Source organism: Chroicocephalus ridibundus, chromosome 4, assembly GCF_963924245.1.
Source record: "Chroicocephalus ridibundus chromosome 4, bChrRid1.1, whole genome shotgun sequence".
Classification (NCBI taxonomy): Eukaryota; Metazoa; Chordata; class Aves; order Charadriiformes; family Laridae; genus Chroicocephalus; species Chroicocephalus ridibundus.
In genome coordinates, this window is record NC_086287.1 from 95575162 (window position 1) to 95601470 (window position 26309).

Genomic DNA, 26309 nt, shown 5'->3' on the forward strand with positions numbered 1-26309 from the left:
GGGACCACTAAGTGTTTCCTGCTGGAGTGACTGAGGATGATAGTAAGTGTCAGCCTAAGGGAAGTCACTGTCATGGAAGAGGTGTAGTTTCACTGTTACTGCTCTTCTCCAATTACAAAAACACCAACCACATTTGGCAAGAATTTTGTTGCAATTTTCTGGTCCCTTTTCAATTTTCTTTTTAAAGTTTGTACATTAAACAATTCCTATGATGATCCTACCCCGCTGCATAGTGGCCTGCGGGACAGTTAGCTCCTCTGATCTAACTAAAAATCTTTTCTATGCTGCACATCACAGATGCTTGTTAGGTCTTTGAAGAGCCTTTTATTAAGTAGTATTTTCTGCCCCATGAAAATACTTTCCGCCATAATTATCTCAAGACTTGATCTTTATTTTTTAACCATTTACTGTATTGAGCTTACACACCTTTTCCTCTGTGCAATTCATTTTTTTCCACATCTCGGATGACATTGGAAAAAGCCACAAAGCTCACATTCCAATTTTTCACTAATGTTTTGAAAATCTGATCTCCCAAGCTAGACACAGCAATGCAGTAACAGTCTTCCAAATGCTGCAAAACCTTACGTTACTGTTAAAACTTGTATTTGAGTGGAACTCAGTCCCCGAGTTAGCTCGCTCTGTGACTTTGTCCTCTATCGTCTTAACAATTGGTGTCAATTACAGAGTTTTGCCTGCAATGACTGCATTTTATCTGAAGCATTGAAGAAGATACTAATAGAAGAAGATACTAACAGAATGAGGCCAAGTGTGGTTTCCTGGCCCCCTATCACTATAGATTCACATCAGATTTGTATATATTGAGGATCTGTGGGCTCTTGCCCTCTTAGATGTGATTCATTAGTTTTTGTATAAGAGTAATGTTTTGGTTGATGCCTTATGCTTATGTCAACATTTTTCATGTGTGGTATGTCTGTAATCTCAAAAGTGCATTATGGGGTGAATGTGAATGTTTGAAACTGAATATAGGGTTAAAGGTAGGGTTTGTGGCTGAGAATGAAGTATTGCAGCAGTGTATCCCTCTTCCTTGGGGGCTGCTTTGCTTGTGAGCCCATTTCTGCTCAGCTTTGCACGTGGCTGAGCACACAAATATTCTCAAGCATGATGGTGATTTGGGTAAGGCTTTTTCCAAGAGTGTGATACTTTTCAGAATGAAATCTGTGGATCACCTCTCACGTCTCTGGCGCACAGCCATTGGAATCGCTCTGTGTCTCTCTCACACAATAGCGTAAGGGCAAGATTGAAACAGTAAAAGGAAACACAAAAGGAATGTAGTCAGGCAAACCTGGATAGGCTGGAGATCTTATGATTGTACTGGACTTTGCCTGGGGCAGCAAACTAGTGTTCACTTCTGCCAAAAAAATGTCACAGGTTCTTCATTACTAATGCTCAGAGCCTTAATGGCCCAACCAAAACTGAGATACAGTCAAATCATGTGAGGTTTTTGGGGGATGTTAATGTGCTTTGAATTGGAAGGCATTTTTCCTGTATGTATGTTGAAAATTTATTAGAAGCTTAGTGCAGACGTTGAGCATGAATTAAATAAATCTATTTGATTTTGGCAGCTATTTGAGGAAGCTGTTTAAAATGCAACTTTGTGTTGCATCTGCTGTTAAATCCTGTAGTGATGTTGTCTGCTTGGAGAGTGAGACCCCAGGAGGCTGTGGTCACGTGTGCTCTTGGAGCTGCTGCAAGAGTGAAAATACTGAGCTGCCCCTTACTGTCTGTCTGCTTTTGTGCTAGCTATGTTTTCCCTTACTGTCTACTGTAACAGGTTCCAAACAAAGGTCTGTTGGAGTAATCTAGGTTAGAAAAATCCCATATGTGTTCTAGTTAAATTGAATCAGATGGCCGGATACGAGCTGAAGAGCTTTTGAATTGCCAGCAGGTTTAGGAAAGAAAAAGAGCAAAATTTAGCAAGTAAGAAATGAAGAACAGCTAGGCATTGGAGTCTTTCTCTTGGCTTAGTGGCAGGTAGAATACATCTATCAGGATCTATCTATGTGCATCCACAACAAATGCAAGGGAACACCTTTAACAAGATTGAGGCAGTCCAAAAATCTGTGTTGTATAATTCTTTTTTGATCTGTGACCTCCTAAGTAGAAGTAGCTGTGTTTTGAAGATGTAAACAGCATCTGATATTAGTTATTCTATGATAAAGGACAAGTATAAGTGATTAGATGCATTTATAGTGAAGAAGGGCAGGGTCAAAATCTTAAACAAGTATGTCAGACCTACTTCTAGTGGTGCAAGAAGCACGCTAGCATGAGATAATTTCTTCACAAAGCATGATTCGGTCATTGACCTTGAGTGTAAGCATGCATGTTGCTCCCTAGAGAATGGTTTTGAGGTGGATGAGAAGGTGCAGGTGGTTTGTACCATGTCTGAGGTACATGTTGGAGTACCTGACAGAGGAACAGCTTGCTTATGCTAGAGGTTTGGAGTTGGTTGTGGTGGGTTGACCTTCGCCCTTCTTAGACCTGTGTTGTTTCCTGAATGCTGCTTATGCAGGTAGTTGCTGGTCTTTTGCCTGTTCAGTGATGCTCCTAAACCACGATCCACCATTAATGGGGGTTCTGTGACTGTTCCACTGGCCAGGTGGAGTGGAGTTGCAGTGAGCCCTTTTGTGGAACTTTCCAGAACAGCTCAGAGGTTAGTTACAGACTTCAATCACAGAGTTTGATTAATGTGAAAGAGGTAAAGACAGCAAAATGGATTAGCTGTGACAAGGGTGCAGGCAGGTTTGTAAGAGGGTGTAACATCTCCCATGTTCAGCAATGGCATAGACAGGTTTTCCACTCTTGCACTATTGAATCTAAGGTCTGCAGGATAGAGAATATCTCACAGCTTGCTATGCGTGTCACAGTGTTCTAGAAATACATTTATAGCTGAATGCCTGAAATACAGCTTCTGATGGTCTGCTGTTACGTTTGTTGGGGGTTCTTTTGGGGGGTGGTGGTAGTGGTGATAAATATTGCCTTTGAGCATGAAAGCCTGTTCTGGAAGGTTCTGCAGAGGTTCTCAGACTTTTTAGGTTAGGGTTCCTGTGATAGTTTGGCTCTTCCTCTTTCTCGACAAAGGTCATATTGCCTATGATCTTCCCTTCGTATTGGGTCGAATCTATAAACATGTGCCACATGCGGCTGACAGACTGTTTGGCAAAGGGAGACGAAAGAGGCTGGGAAAGGAAAGCAAGGAAAGGAAAAAAGTATTGATGAAATTGTCTTAGAGGCACTCGTGTTCAGATACTGTAGACCTGAATTTCCCTGTTTTGAAAATCAATGGTATAAGGCAGTCAGCAGAGTGACCAGTGTTTCTGCTGAGATTGTGGGGAGCAGGTGCTACGTGAGGGGGGGAACGGAGTACCAGAACTGCTGAGTCTCTTTTGCTTTAGGAAGAAGATTAAAAAAAAAACATTTCCTCCTTTGTCCCACTCTTCCCCCTTATTTTATGTTGGAAAAGAAGAACTATTCTGTTCGTCCTTGGCCCCTTCCTTTCCAGACAACAATCCTATCCATTCTTCTAGCAAAATAAGGCTACTTCTACCCAATTCAAAGCACCTCTCTCCAGCCACGTTTTCTGCTTTGCTTCAACATTTTTTGCTATCGTGGGAGTTTTTTGTAACCTATATTCACACAGTCAGACACTGACACCTCTGTCTCTGGAGGAGAGTGCGCATGAAGCATGGTAGAGGAGGTGATTTGCTTGCTTTTGTAAGACTGCTGACAGTGTCTGCATACACGAGCTTCAGGGCCTGGGCCTCTCCAAGTCTCCCTAGAACCTCAAGAGAATTTCACTTAGTAGCATGAAAGAGCTCATAAGGCATCATCATGTTCTTAGATGTTTGATTGGGGTGTTTTTTTTTTTATTTTGTGACATTACATCCAATAGGGTAATAGAAATGTTTTTGTTGTTGTGCATTTTCTGTCAGGATGAAGACTCTAGAAACCTACGGGGACTACAAGGAAGCTGCATTAAATTATCAAGAAGCCTGGAAAGTGCTGCGTAGCCAAGCCCTGCCGGGTTGGGTCAAGAATGCCAAGGAATACCTGCAGTTCACATGAGAATACATGTGGCTATGTAAATCCAGCAATAAGCCCCGGCGCACAGCAGATACCTCTGCAGTTCAAGGGCCAGGAAGAGATATCCTCTAGTTTATGTGCTGTAAGGAGACAGCAGCGAAAAGGAAAGCAATTTAGAGAAGTCTTTGTTTTGATTGAGTTGAAGTCCCCTTTTTATTGAAATACAGGAAAGGATCATTGCATGATACCGTATACCTCCAAAAGAAAAGCAGCAGTGATGTGCTATCCTCTGTTATCTGAGGATATGATCTGTACTTCCTTTGCAATGGACTATGGCTGAATATCAGCTGAAATTGAAGCAGTGCTGTGGAAGAAATGCTGTCATTGTAAAATTTTAGTGCTGCTTTTTTCTTCCACTCTTCATAATGTTATGGTTGGTTTTGTGTTGCTGGGACAACCCTAATGTATAGTAAGTAATATTTTTATAATTCTTGGCTCTCCTTGTCTGGTGCCTAGAAGAATTTTCTGTGTCCCCCAGCCTCAATGCTTCTAACTGGAAATACTAGTCCTGCTAAAAGGTCTTTTTTCTGGGAGTCCTTTGTATAAGCTTCCATTTTCCTAAATACAGCCGAAGCAGAAGAGTGCTGGGGAGAAGGCTGTGTCAAATGATATCGCGCACATGTCTTGTAATTTCAGGACTTTGCTGGATACCCCTTCAACTGCTTTGCTTCTGTGGGCAGGAAAGAAACCTCCTGAATTACGCGGTTCAAACCTGTCAATACTGTGTAATTCTAGGCAAACATTTACGTACTTTTCAGTGTTTCAACCACTGCCCATCCCCCTGTCCCCCCTGTGATACATGGTTAATTAAAAGCAGGGATGCCTTTAGCCATTTATGTCACCGTTTCCTGGCAAGTGTTCGTTAATAGCCTGGCAAAGGTGGAAATGCTCTGGGGGGTTCTGGAAGGAGTCTCTGGCAGTTTTTGCCTTTATGCTTTATTACCAAATAACATCTGCATGGCAAAACAGCCGATATTGAAAGCTGGGGGAAAGCAGCGAGTAATTCTCCTTAAACTTTCCGTTTATTGCTTTCTGTGAGTAAGTTCAGGACTATGTAACTGCTAGTGAGCACACTCGCTTTTTGAACTTTTTCTATTGTATACTACAAATCATAAAATATTTGGACAAGGCAATGGCAGGATGAAAGAAGTGGATAATTTAGAACTTAAGAATTCTTTAGTGATTGAGTTTTCTCTTCTTTGGTACCTTACTATAGTTTTGGATTTGAAAAATGGGCACAGTGGTTCTCCGAACAGCCTCTACAGTCAACCTACTGAGCTACAGACGGGACCGAGCAGTACATATCATGTTGCATTCTAAGAATTGATTACAGCAAATCGTTTTACTTCACACTTGGATTGACTTGTCAAACAAGAATAGCTCTCTCTTACTTGTTGAAGAAGTAACAAAGAACTTAAATTCTGTGCGTATAAGCCTGTCCTCTCAAATCCAGCACTAACATGCAGAAAGACCAGTTGTATTGGTGAGGGGGGAAGTTGTACACGTTTGTAGAGGGCAGGGGATTATGGAGAACAGAGACTTGCGTGAGTCATCAGAGGATGAAAAATGGCCAGATGCCATTGCGGATGGGATACAGGGTGAACTGCTGAAGAGGAAATGGTAGCAGTTACTGTAATTGAGCAAATAGCATTCCAAGGGCAGACTCCTGTAGTGTACCAAAACGGACAGCCAGTAAATTTCCAGGCTCCTGAAATTTACCTTTGTCCTTCCCTGAAATCCTGCAGAAACTATACCTTAATGCACCTAGTTTCCCTTTGTTAATCAAAAAGGTCTGTAGTGAACCTGCCGACCAGACTGGAATGTTCCCATTTCCTATCTGGCTGCAATATTAAAACGGGTTACATAAGGCTGGTTGTTCTGTAGTCTTGGCAGCAGACTGCTTTTCAGATGAGCAGTTATATGATGTAAATTCTTTTAACTCTTTTCTAAAATTTGAGCCTGGCTGCTAGGAGAGATTGTTCCTGGTCAGATTTTCCTGGCATTTGTAAAATACTTGTGACCTGCAGACTGCTGCTTTCTGCTGCTTGTCAGGTTTAAAACTAATAGTTTTAGAGGTGCCGAACACTGGTGTTAAACCTCACATTTTGGATGGAGTTGAGGTCATCCTTAAGCCCAGAGTGAGTCAATGAATATGCGAAGAGAGGGAAGGAGATAAAACAAAGCAGCATTTAAAAGGCTGTGCGGGGCTAAGCCTGCAGGATCTTATACTCAATGGGTAGCATTTCTGGGACTGAAAATAAGTATTTAAACGCTGCATCTGTTTAATTCCAAAATGACAGGAATGGTTAATGGGGACAACCAAACAATTGGTGATGGGAGCAGCAGAGCATGACGGCACTGAAATTCCCAAGGCATGTGTAAAATGCTCTCCAAGAGCATATTTATATTATCCAGGTTGGTCCTTGACTTTCCCAAACTAATATGGGGACCAATGGTCCCCATTTAACCGAACAAAGAAAGTGTAATCCTTATTTTGAGTGGGATGTCTTTAACAGCTTCAATATTAGAGAAATCATTCTGTCTTCAATCACAGTAAGAAGGCAGGGCACACCACCTGCTTATCTTCAAGGAAGTCAAAACCAGAGCATAGGAACAAGTGTTTTTATTCAAGCGTAGCAGTAAACTGTCTGAGCTGGAGGCTGCACTTCCATGAGACAACATGCTAGTGTTCCACTGCCTTTGAAAAAGCAAGGTTTTGATCTTCGCAGTGTGCTTGCACTGCTCACCTTACACAGGCTGGAGCACTAATGGATTTCGGTATGTTCAGAGTAAATTGAAGACTATTTAAATTACTGTCTTTGTAGATAGTACAAAGTTTATAAAGTGAGCCCAAAACAAGGTGTAGCTTTTCACTAGGAGTTAAATCATCTTTGCAGGAAGCCCAGTAAGCGCTAGAGGAAAGGAAGAGGGAGGGCTGTGCTGCGGAGGACAGAAAGAGGTAGAGCCAGGCTTCCTTGCACTTGTTACAAGCATTAGCTGGGTATGAAACCATACCTGGAGAAAATGCTGGAGGCGTGATTATGGAAATGAAGTGTGAGTTACTTCTGGGAAGCTACTGTTGGTAAGGAAGAAAGAAGTGTGTTGGGGTAAAATTGGGAGCCAAATGTAGTTGAGGGGCCCAGCAGTTCTTTCTCTCAAAGCATAACCATCCCAAGAATTTGATAATGGCATTATGAAAATAAGAGGGTTGCAGCGGTGGTTTACAGGTGGAAGCAAGAAAGACCATCTGAATTCATCTAGTACTGGTTTGGTTATATCAGAGATGTCATTTCAAGTTAGCTTAAAGATAGGTGATGTAGAAGTGTTGCTGTGGGAATACTGAGGTATTTCTTTGTTTCCTGTTCAGTGTGTAACTTGAAATGCCTTCCCAGTCCTGCAGGGTTAACAGAAAGTGAAGATCATGTGGGACCCAAATGCCTTTCATAACTTTACAAGAGCGACTCTATTATCATCTAAGGGGCCGCATTTCATCTGTGTGTTTCAAAAGGAAACCTTTTGATGTTTTATTGCCATTTTGAGCGCATCTGCAGATGTAAAGTAAAGTTACTGCTGTAGAACATTTATCCTTGCATTCTCTGGAATTATTTGCGTACCTGGGCTTCTAAATCTAAACTAATAATTACAGACACGTTAAAGAGAGCGGTTAGGTGGGTTTTTTTAGAGGCTTATGAACGGTATTCCAAAAGTCATCTAGATCCTAACATTGGAAATAAAACTTCATCTTCTCTTGTTATGTTTTGGTATATCTATGTGCTAGCATGTAATTAGCTTTATTTAGCAGTTGTAAGTTACACTTCTTACTCTCTTGTTAACAGTTATCAAAAAGTATTACTTGATAACCATAGATATAACCAACAGAACATTTCACAATTTTAAAGGGTAATAAAAAGAAATCACAGATAAAACTGCTTTTCTTCATTTTGAATCAAACATTATGTTAAGAGTAAACATTAATACTAAATGCATGGAAAGGGTGCTGGTGGAAGGAATTCATGATGGAAGCAATGACGGAATGTTTACTAAAGCAGTGCTATACATTGCTGTGCTATTCTGAATAATAAAGGCTTACTGAAATCAACAGCACATTTTCAGAAGCAGTGAGCACGTGCTGCACTGCTACTGGGACAAGCCTCAGCAATAGAGTAGTGTCAACATTTCACAGGCTCCTACCTTCTCATTTTGGAGTCCGTCTGCCAGTCCCTGTGGATGGCTCTAGAGCCAAACATAATTCTAGGCATAAAGCGACTTCATGGGAGCTTGGGTTAGTATGAATTTGATTTAACTTGGAAAGTGATAAATTTCCACTGTGACTGGAAACATTTTAAAAATTAAACTCTCCTGTACCATGTAGCAAGAAAATTAAGTTAAACTTTTATTAGGAATCTAAAATGTAATTAGTGTTTCCTTGCTGCTTTACGAAGTTCAAAGCAATGCTACTTTTCCAACCCAGTGTTATTCTTTAATATCAAAGCGTGAACTCCAGTACTGGGCAATTAAGTCCATTAGGTGTTCTTTCTGCATGTGCCCACCTTGTTCAGAGCCACAAGTTTGCCTCCTTGCCTGTGAGTAGAGGTAGCGGTGTAACTATGGTAAGCCCATTTGGAGAGAAGTTGAGAGCCTCATGAATAACAGCTTTTTTTGGTTTTGTGGCAAAGCCTCTACTTTTGCTGGGCTGTGTACGTGTTTTGGCAATAGCGCTCATAAACTGGAGGAACTGATCTTGAATTCTTTGTCTTGCATGGAGCATTTCTAATTCTACTTGTCTGCCTCAACTAAGTAGAATCATAAAATGGACCTTTAAAGGTCACCTTGTCCAGGCCTCCTGCAATGAGCCGGGACATCTTCAACTAGGTCAGCTTTCTCAGAGCCCCGTCCAACCTGACTTTGAATGTTTCCAGGGATGGGGCTTCTACCACCTCTCTGGGCAGCCTGTTCTAGTGTTTCACCACCCTCATTATAAAAAAATTTCTTCCTTATATCTAGTCTGAATCTACCCTCTTTTTAGTTTACCCCTTGTCCTATTGCTACAGGCCCTGCTAAAAAGTTTGTCCCCATCTTTCTTATAAGCCCCCTTTAAGCACTGAAAGGCTGCTATAAGGTCTCCCTGGAGCCTTCTCTTCTCCAGGCTGAACAACCCCAGCTCTCTCAGCCTGTCCTCACAGCAGAGGAGCTCCAGCCCTTGGATCATTTTTGTGGCCTCCTCTGGACCTGCTCCAACAGGTCCATGCCTTTCCTGTACTGAGGGCCCCAGAGCTGGACACGGTACTGCAGGTGGGGTCTCACCAGAGCACAGCAGAGGGACAGAATCACCTCTCTTGCCCTGCTGGCCATGCTTCTTTTGATGCAGCCCAGGGTACAACTGGCTTTCTGGGCTGAGAGCACACATTGTTGGCTCACGTCCAGCTTTTCACTGACCAGTACCCCCAGGTCCTTCTCTGCAGGGCTGATCTCAATCCCTTCATCCCCTAGCCTGTATTGATACCGGGGGTTGCCCTGACCCAGGTGCAGGACCCTGCAACTTGGCCTTGTTGAACCTCATGAGGTTCACATGGGCCCACTTCTTGAGCTTGTCCTCTTTGATAGCTTCCTGTCACTCAGGTGTGTCAACCGCAGCACTCAGCTGTATAGTAAAGCTGTTCTTTCACATAATTGGTTTTGTAATGTCCTTACAATATCTACAGAATTTTTACTTGGAAAGAACATGTATATACCTGTAACCTGACTACTGCTTTTATTTTTTTAAGAGCTGCTCATGCAACTCTCTTAATCTGAACTTACCAGTTATTTCTGTCCGCAACTCATGTACAAAAGGAGAACCTTCCAGTTCTCCAGCTCTCTGATTTCCTATTTGTATCATTCCTTCTTGTAAGTCTGCTTCCCTTCCATGCTATGTTTTTGTCACCTAGGTCCTGCTTCCCAAAGCCCAAGCTATTTACTCCTCCACTGCTAGGCTGTGGGCAGGCGTAGCTCTTCTGATGAAATCGAGTAGCTCTGAAGCTATTTGGTTTGGAACCTACAGCCAGATCCTTGTATCTTCTCCCATCATCCACATGCTAAAGGCTGAGAAGCTGTACAGTGTCTAGTAAATAATATAAGCAGCTGTATCATGTCTAGTAAAAGTGATGTATAACTTATGGCCAAAATTAAGGTAAAGAAATGACAGCACTGCCTGTTTGTGATAGGAATTTTTATTGTACTTGTTTGTTAATTGAGAAGGAGGAACATATTAGCTCAATTCAACATGATCAGCATCTTGCTCCTGCTTACGATAAGCTAGCAAATCCAGTGTTCCCAATACTAATTTAATGGTTTTATTAAACTAACACCTCAAAACAGAATAAATGCATATTCTTCTTTTCATGTTTTAGTAGTCCAACTACTTTGCTTTATTATTTATCAGTGATGTCAAGTGTATCCCCCAAAGGAGTGAGGCTCTGGGAATTCATAGCCATGAGAAAAAAAAACGCACAGAAACAACAGAACTTTCTTTTGATAATTTAACAGTCTAATAAAACAAGACCTAGCAATATATTAAGAAATAAATCCAGTTACAAATGCATGTATATAGAAGGAACTTCTGTGGATGTCAGAACAGAAAATGATCAGCTATTTACAAGATACACAGCAGGATGGAATAGTAGCCAAGACCCACCATTCAGAAACCAAATGTGTTCTCTCCACTGTAGGCAACGTACAAGAATCCATCCTCATCCTTTTCCTTCTCATAAAGTTGTCCCATAGTTAAGCTTGAAGGGGGAAGAAGAGAAATGGTTTGCTTGGATCGTGACAGTTGCAAATGGTAACGATTAGAACCTCACATAAACACGGATTAATAAAAGCTAACGCTTTTAAGTCTGCGTGGAAATTAAAATACAAAAATGAAGATATATGAAAAGCAGTTGACTTGTGAGTTACCAAAATGATCCTGGGCTCTCTGCAGAGCGTCTAGGTTTTTGTTACTTCTTCACAAACGCATTTGTCAGAATGCTTCCTTATTTTATTGGAAATTAGTCACTGAATGTATTTCAGGTTCTGAATCACCCATTATTGATGGCTGACAGCACCTTCCTTGATTGCAGCTGCGTTAATGTCTTCCTGCTTGTGTGAGCAACCTCATTTCTCCCTCCCCCTGGTGTAGTCGGGAATGTTCAGTTGGTCTTAAGGCTGTCAAGCTTGTGCTTTTTGGACTGTTTCTTGGAGATCCAGGTTGTTTTGGGGAGTAAAAGCTTTGTTTTCTATATTGTTAAAAAGTGATGACCTGAAGTAGTGCTAGTACCAAAATGCATGGGCAATAAATTACAAGTTAGCCAGAAACTAGTGCTTTTTCAGTGGATAAGGTTTTGAATGTTTGATCAAACGAAAATTTTCTTAAAGGGAATAGGCACGTGGCCCTTTACAGTCTAAGCCGTTGTGGTCTTTAGGGCAATGTCTGTATTTTGAAAAAGAAACCCAAGCAATTACTTGGCCAGTACAACTGCTCCAGCCATCTATCTACAGATGAAACACGCAGCTGGCATCAGTCAGTTGCACAAATGACGCCTCCTCAGCTCACCCTTCTCTGACTCCCCAAGACTGAGAAAAGGCTAGTGAATTGAAAGATGCAGAGTGAATGTGAGCGATAGGGAAAAAGATTGTGGATTTTTACCCAAGAGTGGAACTGGGAAGAGTTGCAGGCAGTACTTGAAATAGAAGGGAATTGGTGAGTAGTAGATAAGCTTCTGGATGAGGAGGGAAGGATGTCAAGAGTTAGTGGTCTATGCAATAAACTCAGCCTACGAGAGGAGCACAGCCATTAACAGATTAGATTTTTGTTTATCTGTTAACAAGTTATCATTTTTGCATTAATACTGAAGGTTCAAGGCCCTATTTTTCCAGCAGGGATATGACATCTCATCATGAACATATGAGACAATGTGCCCTTTCTTTTTCTTTCCTGTTCCTAGCAGTTCTCCATCAGTGTTAAGACGATGACATATAGGCATTCCTAATACTCTTAGAAGAAAGCAAACAGAAAAAGATGGTTCTCACAGGTGCCTATTGTGTAACACAAAGTAAATAAAAAAACATTCCTAACTGAGTCTGGACAGGTTACCTGGAGGGACTGTTACTGTTACACAGGTAAGGATTAATACGAATAATATTACACCTAAGCCACACAATATCATGCTGTCCTATTTCCTCAAATACTATTGAAGTATCTCATCTGGAAAGCAGCTGTAGTAGCTGTATCTGCTATACATTATTCTATATGTAGCAGATGAAACCCTTCTACAGTCATTTTGCATTTTATGTTCATAGAAGAAAATAAGTAATTTTTAAAGCAAGTAACAGCAACTAGCCTGTGACATCATAATTTGTGAGCTGACAAATTAACGTTTTTCCAGAATAATTTATGGCGTTTGCTTTTGAGTATTTAACATGCAGGTTTTTTTGTTATATTGAGAATGATTATTTTTTTGTCACTGATGATGTAAATGTTCTTGCACTCTACCAAAGACAACATAATAACCCCAGAGCTCACCCTCTTGCCATGGAAGTAAATCATAATATATTTTTCAGTCACCTTTCCTTTCAGCCTAGCTCAAGAAATAAGATGTTTGCCAAACTCATGAGAAAAAACACCTATCACAGTGAGATCAAGATGTAACCAAACACCTCCTAAAATCACCAAATAAGCCTCAAAGAGGGGAGTTACTATCTCTCTGATACGCACAGGCTTGCTGAAATTATTCTGAATACCAAGTGAATAGCCTCTCACCTGGATTGTGGGACAGTCTTGTCTACAAAGAGGAATATTGCTTTCTCAGATGGCAGTTGAATCCTCTTCCTGATGATCCACATGAACTGGGCCACAGTGATGTCCGATGGAACTAAGTACTTCCTCTTGTCAATATCAACAATCTGAGATCCTGAGACTTTCTCCACTATGACCTGTAAAGCGCAGGGGTGAGGGTCAGGCTTTTCAGCATTGGTATGAACAGACAGCTTCGGTAAATTGCTTGCTGGTACAGGCTTACAATGGAGAGCAAAGGGGAGGAACAAAAAGGTTTCTTGACCGCACCCAAACGAGAGGTAGGACTGGCTCAGCAGCGTAAAACCTGATTTTACAACTGCACTGAAACCTACATTCATACACACAACAGTTCAAAAACTCCTAAGCCCAAGGTTGACAGTCGTGGGTTAAAAAGATGCAATACGCCTAAAAGAAACCCGTGACAGGAAAGTATATATACATCTTCTAAGTTTTTGTACACCTGAAGGGAGGGTGCAAAGAAAATGGAGCCAGGCTGTTTTCAGTGGTGCCCAGTGACAGTACAAGAGGCAGTGGGCACACGCTGAAGCACAGGAGGTTGGTTCCCTCTGAACATCAGGAAACACTTTTTCAGTGTGCAGGTGATGGAGCGCTGGCAGAGGTTGCCCAGGTTGTGGAGTCTCCCACCTTGGAGATACTCAAAAGCCATCTGGACACGGTGGTGGGCAACCGGCTGTAGGTGGCCCTGCTTGAGCAGGGAGGGGTTGGACCACATGAGCTCTGGAGGTCCCTTCCCACCTCCACTGTTCCGTAATTTGGTGATTTATTCATACCAGGGCAGTGATGTCCTATTATGTTTAAATATGGCTAATTTTCAAAATGTTCTGAAGTTCCCCATGTGTACTATCCAAAAATAGTGTATATTGCAACAAAAACTTGTGGGGGCAGGGGCAAGAGGGGAATTGGCGCCTACTGAGACATTTGAAGCACAGGCAGCTTGAAAACATAAAGTTCAGGAGTGGCTTCTCTGCACTACTCTTAAACTAACTGGTGGTTGAAGGAAGGAGTCCAGGACTTCTGTCTCCTCACTCACCCCAGCTGACAGTAACAAACTGAGAAATGCATTTAACTGTATTGCTTCCTTGCCCCATTCATCTGTAGTGGAGTCATGAAAAATTCAACTAGACTGCAGTGCTGGTACCTGAGCAATGGCAGGTGATCTGGGGAAGTTCATTCCCTTTGTACAAATGCTGCTTATTTTGTTTTTGTTACTATCACAATGTAAAAAGAAAGTGGAATAGAACAGAGTAGTTCAGTTGCGAGGGACCTACAATGACCATCTAGTCCAACTGCCCTGACCACTATAGGGCTCACCAAAAACTAAAGCACGTTATTAAGGGCATTGTCCAAATGCCTCTTAAACACTGACAGGCTTGGGGCACTGACAACCTCTAGGAAGCCCATTCCACTGGCTGACCACCGTCTCAGTAAAGAAATGCTTCCTAATGTCGTCTGAACCTCCCCTGATGCAGCTCTGCGCCATTCCCACGCGTCCTGGCACTAGATACCAGGGAAAATAGGTCAGCAACCCCCTGTCCACGTCCTTGCCCCAGGAAGCTGTACAGAGCCGTGAGGTGACCCCTCAGCCTCCTTTTCTCCAAACTAGACAAACCCAGAGTCCTTCACTGCTCCTCACAGGACATGCAAGTGTGACCATCATTGCTTGAAATCTTGTGTTACCCAGAATTCTAGTTTGCAACAAGCATGCCCTAGCCTCTTTTAAATCATCTTATGACTAAATAAAATCCCACACTAAGAAGAAATACAGGTTTAATGCACACACCACCTCTGCCCTTCCAACCTAACTCTCTTCTTCAAACGATGTCCCAAGTTGCTCCTAACAGATGACAGGACCAGCTGCCATGTAGCAAATGAAAAGAAAAGGAAAGCATATTAGAAGTAGATTTCAGTAACACTGAAGCTAAAAAAATCGGCATTTAAGTAAACAGGAGGGAGAACCTCCAGTCTAGTCTAGTATCTAATCTGCTATTTCACCTGTTGTGCACAAACCAGATGCCAAAATGGCTCTCAGGCTCCCACCTAGAGCATTAAAGTATTCATTAATACTTTTTTTTTTTTCCTCCCTGAAGCCTGTTGTATTCATCCATGCAGCATACTGCACCATTACACACCACGAACCAGTATGTCAGAAACTGTCATGCTAAGTAGAGAGAGGCACAGGTATCCTTCATGTAACTCAGTGGAGAGCTGAAGAAGCCATGTTACATCTGAATAGTCAAAACTCTTGATGGCTCCACGTGTTCGTTTTTGTACAGTGCTTTGCAGTACTGCTTTTGATTTGACATCTGCGCTCTCTGCATTTCTATAATTAATCTGGCAACGACTGTTGACTTCCCACAGCTAGCCACCAAGCATTCCAGTCAGGCTCAACAAGGCCTCAAGGAAGAGAACTGAAGTATGGCTGCAGTATGCTCTGGAATACCAGCTGGCCTGACAAGAATGCCAGTTGAGCACTCCACCAAATCACCAGCAAGGTGCTGTGACGTAGTCTCGTCTGTGTGCCTCTGCTGTACCAGACTTACACTGCCAGATAAGCCAGCAATGTATGCATCTGATGTTAAAAACTACATGATTACAGCTTCAGTTGATTGGATGAAGCTACAGGATGACAGTGAAGCCAAGCTAATAAAGTGTAGGTTTTAGCTATATATGAATGAGAGCCAGATGGGATATGTAGGCTGTAAGGAAAAAATATAAATAATAATAATGATAAAAAAATCACAACCCATGCTTATGCTGCTAGGCCACTGTAGGAATTTGGCTATATTCTCTGCCTATACCGGGAGCATTTGGTAACAGAAAGCAGGAAGGAACCCAAGCAGAGATGCCTAGGTAAGATGATGTCTGCAGCATCAACATGCTATTGTTTGCAACTTCGAAAAAAGACTGCCTATGTTAATCACTATTTTAGGATGTCTGTAGACTCAGGTCTGCAAGAACATACTGATTTTATCACTGGAAACCAGAATTTTTTATGACGTGTTATTCTAAGTATAACTGCACTCTAAGGCATTTTGTTCGTTCCACCGTGTTATTGTTACTGATGCCATTCTCTGCTTTGTATTATGCTGAACTGACATCAGAGTATCTTACTTCATACCTTATGAAATTAGAAACTGACGACAAGAAGGAAAGATGACAAGATGGTCACAAACAAAACGAAACAAAAAGCAATAGGTACATGAGGAAGGTAAATTAAGTATTACTTGTGGAAAGGACCTGGCACTTTCGGCTCCAGACAGGCTGGTTCTTGAATGAAAAATGTAGCACGTGGGGAAAAAGGCTTACAAGTGGTTCCAGTGTCTCCATTCCTCAGCTCTGCATTCCCCATTGCTACAGCATACAGGTAATGCTCAAGTAAATTTACAAAATATGCTATCTTATGATCTGGAGAGGGTTTTCCTTATAATTTCTTCAGCTCTGCCTGCAGAAACAGAAGGAGGGCATAGTAGCCCCCCCCCTTGCAATTCGGTATGAAGGAACTGTAAAGAGGACCAAGAACAGCTTGAAAGAAATATTGAAGCCTTAACAACTGATACTTTTTTGCAGTGCTTAGCAAGCATGAATTTCTTTCACCTCCTATTGTATTCCTAAAAGGTCTAGCCTAGGACAGAGGCAGGCTGTTCATATATTATCTTAATAGGTTTGAACCACTGAAACATCTCAAAATCCAGGTAGACAGATACAGCAGCTGAGAACTGAAGTCACTTTGACCTATGCCACTCTGAATGCAGGCTATAACCTGGAAAGCAGGAAACATACATCAAGTCTGAAAAACACTTTTGACTAGTAAATGCCAAATATATATTTGATACTAACTATTTTGTGAAAAGTACATGGCTCAATCTGAATCATCAAGCAGAAAACATGTATCGGTCCATTCACAGCATCACTCATCAATTTGAGATTTAATTCCTGTAGCCATCCACACCTCGTTGTCCATTCCTGATAGAGCATCATGTAATTCTGACTCAGGCTATCAGTTTCAGTATCTCTTTTTCCCCTAACGTTATGAAAGATATTCTTGGAATGGACAAATGGGTATCTGTGGAGATGCACGGTCATTGGCGTGCTACAGTCTATACATGAGGGGGTGGCTAGCCAAGCAGAGAATGGCAAGGATCGGACCAGCTTGCCAGACTGCAACCGGAGAGGATGCCGGGACTAGCTGCAACTGAGCAGCAGAGCAAGTCAGTGGGACTCGAGGTTCTTCTCTGGGCTGCGCTGTCTAATGGGTAAGTCATTTACCAAGAAGTCAGACAGGAGTGGCACTAACTGGCATGTGCTCAGATGGGATGTGAGAAATTTTCCTCACAAGCAGGTAAGCCGAGAATGTGGCCATGTTGCCAGCTGTTACATAAGGATGTGAAGCGTGGTCATTCCGCTGACTGAAACGTGATAGAAGGGATTGCGGAGTGAAGACAGGTCATTCACTATTTAGCAGGTAAGCAGGTATTAATGCAGAAAGGAGGGGTCACTGCTTGCACTGGCTCTTCAAACAATAGGGTCTGCATGGGGAGATTCACCACCATGGCCTGGTTACAGGCATGGAATACATGGGGGAAAAATCAACTTCCTCATAGAGCCAGGATGGAAGATTGTCAAGGTTTAAAGAATTTATGATCTTTCTTTGGATGAGGCACAGAACAAATCCTCAAGACACTCAAGGCATTTGCTGGGATATAATTCCCATTAGAAAAAAACAGGACACTGATAAGCCATAAACATGCTTGGAAAGTGTTTGGAAAGTCAGGTGCTCTTGTTTACTTGTCAATATGTACTGGGGCAGAGGAGGGAATGCTGGATTAGTTTAATGTGTTTGGGGCCTCTTTAAAACATCTAACAGCACAAAAAGAAAGATGCATTTACTTAGTAGGATCTGATCAAAGGAGAGAGGCCAGGATGGAAACAGCTTATCCACCTTTGCCTCTAAGTGCTCAGATGGAGCTGGCGTGGTTACTCACCGGGACACGGTCAGGGTATTTGGCTCGGATTTTTGCCGACTCGACACATCTGTGCTCTGCGAACAAAACTCGTCATTAGTCACTGCATAGCAATAGCATCGCCGGTGTCCTGGGCAGAGGGGGCAGCGCCCGCGGGGATCGCGGCCGTCCTGCCCCCCCCGCGGGGGTCTCCAGCTGTTCAGGGAGGCCTTCCCCGGGCATCGCCGCCGCCCTTCGCCGAGGGCCGCGGGCGGCTGTCCGCCCAGAGAGGAGACCCCCGGCCGGGGGAGCCGACCGGGGCGCGCAGAGGCGGGAGGCCGCGGGGCAGATGGCGGCAGCGGAGGCGGCGGGGCCGCCGGCGGGCAGCGGTCGGCCCGGGCCCACCCTTACCCAGCGCATGGTCCTCCTTGAACATCCACTTCATGGCGCGGGCCGGCGGGGAGCGGAGCCAGCGGCGGGAGGGCCCCGTATGCGGGCGGGCAGGGGCTCGTGCTGGGCGGCCGGGCCTGTCGCTGTCACGATCCCTGTCACAACAACAACAGCCACGGCTCGGCAGGCGGGACTTCCGGCTCACCCGTTACCCTAGCAACCACCCGAAACGCAGCGCTTCCGGCAGGGGCAGCGAGGGGCGGGGTGGGAGCAGCCGGCCGCGGCGGCAGCTGCCCGAGGCGTTCCCGGGGCGCTCGAAGCCGCATCGCGGGGCCCTTCTCCGTCGGCTCCGTCCCGCTGCCCTTCCCGGCCGCTCTCCCCCCTCGCCGCAGCCGGCGGTCCCGGATTGCGGCCGTGCACGCTCATTGGCTGGCGCGCCCGTCCTCCCCTCGTCTGATAGGCTCGGCGTCCCGTCAGTCCGGCGCTCCGCCGTTGCCGGGGTGAGGGCGCGGGCGATGGCCGCCGTGGAGCTGTTCTCCCACCCCGCGCTCCACACGCGCTACCGGGCCGGGCTCTGCTCCGCCGCCGCCCTGGCCCTGTTGCTCATCACGGTGCTCACCTACGTGCCGCCGCTCCTAGTGGCCTACCGGAGCCACGGTGAGGGCCGCTCCACCCCGCCCGTCCCGGCGCGGTGCTGAGGCCCGGCGCGGTGCTGAGGCCCGGCGCGGTGCTGAGGCCCGGCGCGGTGCTGAGGCCCGGCGCTGTCTCTGCCCGCAGGTTTCTGGCTGAAGCAGAGCTCGTACCGGGAGCAGCCCACCGTGCGGTTCCGGTACGAGGTGCTCTTCGTGGCCACCACCGGCCCCAGCCCGGGCAGCTTCTTGGCGTGGAGCACGTTCCCGGCGTTCAACCGGCTTCAGGAGGACCGGCTGCGAGTCCCGCTCCTGTCGGTAGGCCTGCCCGCGGCGGGGGGAAGGAGGGCTGGAGAGGGGGACTAGGGGACGAGTGTTGGCGCCGCCTGTCACGCACGGCTGCCTCCGGGTAGCAGCAGCTTCACGCGTAACCTCGTGCCTCACAGCAAAATCCACCTGGGAGAAGTGACTTTTAGCCAGTCCAGTTTTACTCCCCCTCAGTGTGACAGAATCATTTAGGTTGGAAAAGACCCTTAAGATCATCAAGTCCAACTGTTAACCTAACACTGCCAACTCCACCGGTAAACCATGTCCCTAAGCACCACTGCTGTTTTGCGTGGACACATTAGTTTACTTTCCTCAAATTAGTTGTGCCCCCCACTTTCCCTCTGCCATATGGCTTATCGTGATATGAAGTTTGCAGGGATTAGTAGGTAGCCCCTGGTTTTGAAAGCAGGTCTGTGCTTTCTAAAGCACGTAGCCTCTGGCCTGCAGCCGCAGCCATTGTTCCTTCTGGGATTCAACAGCAGCAGTTATTTTTCTGTGTTACCTCTAAGTCCTGTTATACTTGCAAATAGCTGAAGCACTGGGCATTTGTGGCACAGCAGTGTAGCAAGCCTTGGCTCACAACCAGGAACTGGCATAGAAAGGCCATTAAGAGGCAGGCTGCAATGGAAAGAGGCAAAAGCCTGACCATCAGTAGCACATTTGCACAGGATATGCCAGAAGATCCAGCACTAAGGCATGATTTGTGGCATGCAGGGGAGATGGTTGGAATGGCATAGGGCAGAAGAGACCTTGAAGAGTCTAATGAGCTTTTCCTCCCTGGGGGGCATATGAGTCATTGTATAACAGACAAAATTGCAGGCTTCTTGCTTGTCTCTAGTCCTGTGTCTATAAAATCAGGCAGCTTTTTAATGCGTTCTTAACTATGCAATTTATTTGCTTCTTTAGTATGTGCATGCTGCAGTTGTTTTTCTTTCTAACAGAAATTCCCGTCTTCAAAAAAAATATCTTACTGATTCTTTTAGGCTAGAGAAGAAGACAAAAATCAAGATGGCAAAATGGATCAGTTGCATTTTAAATTGGAACTTCCGCTACAACCTACAGAGCATGTAGTTGGTGTTCATCTGATTCTACTCTTTTCCTACCAGCTTTATGTGAGCATTTTTAGTTTTATTTGTTGTGACATACAGACCCAATATAATATTCCAGTAGTGGTTATGCAAAGATGAAAGAACCTTTCCACATTTGAAATTACTAGCTAAAATATTTATTTTACTAAAAAATATTTAATTTTCTCCTCCTCTGATGGGTCATTCCTAGTCTAGCTCTGTTGCATATTTTGATATGTTTTGTTAGGGTTTTTTTTTTTTTTTGAAGCTGTGTATTCTCTTGGGCTGTAGTGCAGTGTAGAGGACAGAGATGTGCAGCAATGGATATCAGTGTCAATGGCATCAGGAAATAACTGAGTCTTGCAGTAGGCAAAAGGATGTGCATTCTTAAATACTGCTGTGTCTTGACATAACTAGTTAGTTTTCTGCCTGGAAGGGCAGGCTGTTGCAGCAGCCTAAAACTCTATAGATTTTCCTTACTTAACAGCTCTTGAAGCAATGGTAATCATCTGCCAGGATCTTCTGTATCTTGTAACTGGGAGGGGGGAAGAAGGTGTTACAGGGAGACAGGAAAATAAAATTCTGCTGCCATTGTATCTCAAGTGGCAGTGCAATTAATACCTAAAGCAATGAGTAAAACGCTAGTGCACAGCGAACCCTTGGATGCATCTGAAAGGAGCAGTAGTATACAGCTGTGTTGGATGCAGCCACACAGACAAGAAGTTGTTTTACTAGGGAAACGAGGCTTAGCGTATCCAAGAGACTCTTGCTGGTTGCTGATGGACAAGCTTAGCAAGCATAGCTGTGTGGTGTGGAAAACATTCTTAAACCTACGAGGCCCAGAGTGGAGACCCACCAGTCCTAAATTTGTGCTGAAGTATTAGGTCAGTGATTAGTATCCCAGAGAGTTCTGATATTCACAACACCTTTGCTTTACAGTAAATGTGAAAATTTTCCTTCAGATTGAGTGGTTGATAAGGGCTAAGGAACTTCCTTGTTTGGTTCTTATTGCAGACCAGGAGTCCTTTAGTTGGCTTCGACTGCTGAGTATTTTAAAGTGTGTCTCCAATGACTGTGTTTAAGCATCTTGCTGCTTTTTGCATGTTATGGCATATAAGTCAGATCTTTCCGTCATAAGCCACAGTCCGTTGGACTTCACTGAATTTATTGTGGAACTTTGGTTTATAAAGTTAGCTAACGAACAACTGAGGTAGTTCACTTAAAAAAAAAAAGTAATTAATGTTTCTTATTTAGCGTTCCCTTGTTTAGACTAATGTTATGAGCCTTGGGAGTCAGAACAAAATCAAATCCACACAGAAAATCTGTAGATACAAAGAGGTAGAAAAGTGTTGTCTTTCCCCCCTGCCCTAAATTATCTTTTTCTCCTGTTCACCATTTCAGAGAATGTCAACACTTGTGATGCAGAGCATGGCTTTTCTTCAGTTTTTTTCTCCTGTGCCAGGGTCTCAGCTCTACATGAATGGAGACCTGAAATTGAACCAGCGGCAGTTACTTAACCATTGTGGACTGGATACCAGATACAACGTGAGGAAACTTTTTTTTCTTTCCCCATTGGTTTTCCCCGTTTTTATTCTCCTAGTACCAGAGGTGATAACCCTAATTATTTTGTACTCCTGCACAGAGTGGACCCTAGAACTTAGGAACTGATGTTTTCTTGTTAGGCTGAAAGGTCTGATGTTTATCTGCGTTCCTTCAAGGGCATGGTTACTTTGCGTTACAAACTCAGTAGAATTACTTTCTTGAAGAGTGGACAAATAATGCAGGTATCTCCTTGTTGTAACAGGTGTCTGTGGTCAATGGCACAAGTCCTTTTGCGAGTGACTATGACCTAATGAACATCATTGCAGCATATCGGGAAAGAAATGGTAAGCCTGCAGGTATAGCTGTGAATTACAGGGCAGCAGGAGTTAGCATGTTGGCAGCTGTTCTGTGAGGATTTGAGTTCTGTGTTAAGACTAAAAAGCCTCTTAACCCAGATGTTTCCTTTCCCCATTTTAGTGACAACCGTCTTTTCAGATCCCAACCCTGTTTGGATGACTGGAAGAGTGATAGATACACCATTTATCATTAACGCCACTATTCGTTACCCAGTGGAAGTTATCTTATATCCTTTGAAAACTGCATAAACTGTGACATAACTGGGTTGCATTATTTGGGTCTTCACATACAAGCCAAGTGAAAACTTTTTTCTTCTAGACTTGCTGCTAGGATTTTCCTTTGTTAGCTAAGCAAATGCTGTAGTTCTATTTGCCCCTTCCTCCAGATAGTTCTGCTTGCATAACCACTTTTTGCGTTTCTCTACTGGGACCCTGTGGTGCTTTTCAGCCTTGCTTAACTGGCCTTTGAGGCAGTTTCTTTGCCATTCACAGTGAATATCCTTAGTCTTGCTTTGCTCCTGCAGCACCTGCTGTCCCAATCTGTCATGGATGCCACTAAGCAAAGCATGATACTATATTCTGTGACCTAAAGCAAATCATTAGAAATCTGTATGCAAGGTAAGCTCACCAAATAATAACCCCTCAGTGGATGTGGCAGATATGTTGCATGCACAGACAGATGTGATTTTTTTTCCCCACAAAATAATTCTTTGTTCATTATGTTCTTTATTCATTTTATCAGACAAGAACAAGCCTGTGTTTAAAAGAACCTGTATGGAGCACATTTCTTACAAGGTTTGTTTACCTGCTTAAGTATTACCGATAACTACTTTCTGGTGAGTCAGGAATGAAATAGGCACTTTCCACAGAATTGGGTTAAATGTCTTCTAGGACAGACGTTCTCTGCAGCTTTTGTTACATACTACAGTAAAGGGCTTTTAGGGGTTTCCATGCCTCAAAGGCTTTGCATTTGCCACACAAACTGACGTCTAATGAGTTTTGTACCTTTCCACCTCTGAGTTCCTTTGTTTAGTTATTGCAGTGATAGTATCAGAAGCTTCTTCATTAACACTCCTTGACTTTCTTTAAATATCAGCCAGGATTTTGGGAAATGATTAAATTTGCCTGGATCCAGTATGTCAGCATTCTCCTTATCTTTCTTTGGGTGTTTGGTAGGATTAAAATGTTTGTGTTCCAGAATCAGGTGTTGACTACAACTCCAGTATCACCAGTTCTGCCAGTGTCTCCAGTATTGTCCTACAAACTGCACCAGTCCTGAGGAGATGCCTAAGAACACTTTAAAGACATGCAGTTCAAAAACAGTTACTTGCTTTTATTCTCTATACAGTTTTTTACTTTGGAAGATCAGAACTTTGTAAGTATGTTCCAAGTATATTCTGTTCATGCTTCCTTTTTAAAATACATTTTCATTCATCGATTTCTCTGGGAACACTGCTTTGGGACTGAAAATTTTGATATTTTTGACAGTTAAAGAAGAACCTAGTTATTTTTTTGGACTGGAACACGCTTCAAAAACCAGTAGAAAGCAATGAGACTGCTTTTGCATGATCTTAATTTTCCTAAACCTTGAAGACTGAAAATAATACATTAACAGTAACAACATAAGCCGTTTTTACTGTCTTGTAAATTAATTCACTGCTAAGTTAGAGTTCTGTCAAGAGCTATTTGTACATGCATTTACATGCACCATGAAAGGAAAAAACATAAGAAATGTGAAAAAATGTATGGATGAGTTGGTGTCAGAGCCACACTTCTGTAACTGTGGCTATATGTGGTCACTGGTTTAATTATTAAATGGGATGGTGGATAAATTCAAGGTTGATGTGAGAAACTGGGTTGTGGGTGATAGTGTCTGCAAGGTTTGCACAATCATTTACTATTGGCATTATTCCTGTAGCACTAGACCATTAATTGTGAATTTGGAATGGTAAAACAGAGACGCCTGGTATTTATTTAAAGGAAAATAATAAAAAAAACCCTACCAGAGAAGCTTCAGAGTTCCAAAGCAATTAAATAATTACTTTCAGAAGTTAAATGATAACCTAGAACAGATAAAAATGAAATCAATTACAATCACCTGGTGAGTACTGAAAGATTTTGTCCCTTATTCTTGATGGGGGTGGTAGGGAAGATTATTTAATTCTATTTTCTCTTTCTGTGCTTACTTTTTACATCAGACAAGCTTAAAAGGAAAAACAACAAGATTTCCATTATGTTTTCAGTTTTGTAGTTAAGATTTAATTCTAGCAAAGCAGTCTTATGGCAGGAGAGAGTCTAAAACAATTCTAGATGCTAGTTAACAACATTCTGAGTGTCTTTGGTTCTCTTGAACTCCTAAGACATGGTGCAGCTATGAAATGTGAAAGAGCAACTTGTACAGCAGTACCCCATCTTTAGGCTGTTGTCCTCTAGAATTCAACATCCCGGCAGCTTGAAGACCTGCCTATTGCTTTTTCTGTTCTCCTCTCAAAACAGACAGCTTCTTTTTGAACTTCTCTTATGGCTTATTTTAAACTTTGTAGACTTGCAGCTTGCATTTCTCCCGACTTTTACATGCTGGACGGACTCCAGCCTATTCTTCAATGCATGTGAAACATTAATGTGGGGAGCCACATCTTGGTTATTCAGCACACTTTTGCGTTTGTGAAACTTATGTACTTACATGTGAATTGTAAATTATTGCAAAGAGCATTTGCTGTACATACATATATGTATTTTGGTTTGAAATCTCCAGTTTGCTTTTTGATCTTTGCAGTCTGTACCTGGCAGCCTAGGACTACTGATAATTGGCTTCGTACCGGAGTGCACAGAGTCAAAGCATCCGCCTACTGCTTTTTAGTGTTTCTAGGCACTACACAGGATGAACAAAGGGGCCTGTGCGCTTGTCTCCCCAACATCTCAAGTTGATGTACATCTGGTCTGCTGTAGTCCCAGCTCTTCTCCCTTGCAGTGGCGATGGTGCTTGTGTGACTGCAGGAGTTAATTCAGGGAGTTCGTTATGGTGAAGAAGATAATCGTTAACAAATATACTCACTTTTTCACACTAGTCAGTTCCCTGAATGAACTTGGTATGTGTCTGCATGAGTGGGCATAAGCAAGGGACAGAAATCTCCTGAGAGACCATAGAAACTCCATTTTAAGGGTTTGAGCTGTTGTAGTCCCACAAAAATGGAATGTGTAACAGTCCTTCAAACTGAACAGAAGCCTTTTAAAGGTAGCAACTGGAACATGAGAGAAGATAATGCCAGAAAACAACAATAATACCGGCAGACTCCATTAGCCATATTTCACTTTTCTTTCCTATTGTATCCTTCCACATTAAATGATGACAAATGACACTGACTGCTCAGAGCACCAGTTTAGGGAGTACTCATGAGATAGGAAATGGTGAATAGGTCTTGTTCAGGAAATACAGAGAAAAGTATCCTTATGTTCTATTTGCCTTCAGAAGGAGAAAGCTGGAAAAAATCCTCTACAATAATTTAAGAGGAGAACTATTTAAGTTAAAAGGAGGAAATAAAAAAGAGGTAATTGCTTGCAGGTGGAATTTAACTGTTTAGTATGACTGGAATCAGTCGCTCTGTTTCTTTTGAAAGAGGCGAGTTTCGTGACTGAGACTACTAAGTGAACTCAGTGTAAAAGGAGTAGTAAAGGCAGATGTGACTACAGCAGGGAAAAAAACCTGTTTGTGATACCTCTGGGGTGGTAACTCCCTGGGTCGCTTTTATACTGACCGTAGTTCTTGGTTCATAGTTCTGACTGCTTTTCAAGTTCAGAGAAGCATTCTAATTCTGTGAGGAACCAAGCAATAGAAAAAAAAGATAAGTAAGATTTTATGTGTGTAGCGACCGAAGTACAAGGAAAAAATATTCCTGAGAATCCACTGCACTAGCATTAAAGGAGCTTTGAGGAGTCTTTCTGGGAAGGCTCTTTGTAAGGACTCTTCCTTTAGCCTGCTAAGCAACAGAAAACAAACAAAAAAATAGAAATACCACTGCATTTCATCACAATGCTGCTACACAGGTCTTCTGTGTACACATTGCTAGAGAGCAATCTAAACGCTGTTCACTGAGGAAGGACAGGGAGGCGTGGTGGGATTA

At 43.1% G+C, this 26309-nt stretch overlaps 3 protein-coding genes across 12 annotated transcripts in view; 2 read left to right on the forward strand and 1 right to left on the reverse strand.

The window, feature by feature from the left end:
* Positions 1-10206, forward strand: part of ADAT1 (adenosine deaminase tRNA specific 1) — a 29782-nt gene extending 19576 nt beyond the window's left edge. For all 7 annotated transcript variants that reach the window (XM_063334994.1, XM_063334991.1, XM_063334992.1 and 4 more), the window contains one exon: positions 3951-10206. In XM_063334994.1, coding sequence (XP_063191064.1) covers positions 3951-4083 — 133 coding nt within the window. In that variant the 3' untranslated portion in view covers positions 4084-10206. The remainder of the gene's footprint in view (positions 1-3950) is intronic.
* Positions 10207-10292: 86 nt separating this feature from the next.
* Positions 10293-19051, reverse strand: GABARAPL2 (GABA type A receptor associated protein like 2). The gene is made up of 5 exons (XM_063334999.1): positions 18887-19051; positions 18289-18422; positions 17920-17975; positions 12881-13053; positions 10293-10868 (listed from the first exon to the last, which is right to left on the reverse strand). Exons 2-5 carry the CDS (start codon positions 18320-18322, stop codon positions 10778-10780), a joined length of 354 nt encoding a protein of 117 aa, XP_063191069.1. The 5' UTR covers positions 18323-18422; positions 18887-19051; the 3' UTR covers positions 10293-10777.
* On the forward strand, positions 18467-25545 carry TMEM231 (transmembrane protein 231). Of its 4 annotated transcripts, none has more exons than XR_010071079.1 (8): positions 18467-18924; positions 19045-19214; positions 20207-20335; positions 21692-21835; positions 22095-22176; positions 22310-22806; positions 22931-22983; positions 23387-25545. XR_010071079.1 is itself a non-coding variant. In XM_063334997.1 (7 exons), exons 1-7 carry the CDS (start codon positions 18783-18785, stop codon positions 23465-23467), a joined length of 963 nt encoding a protein of 320 aa, XP_063191067.1. In that variant the 5' UTR covers positions 18467-18782; the 3' UTR covers positions 23468-25545. The 4 variants fall into 4 exon arrangements, 1 of the variants encoding a protein (XP_063191067.1); XR_010071077.1 differs by lacking the exon at positions 22931-22983 and having other exon boundaries at positions 22310-22415; positions 23278-23563; positions 24965-25545; XR_010071078.1 differs by having other exon boundaries at positions 22310-22983.
* The last annotated feature ends 764 nt before the right edge of the window (positions 25546-26309 follow it).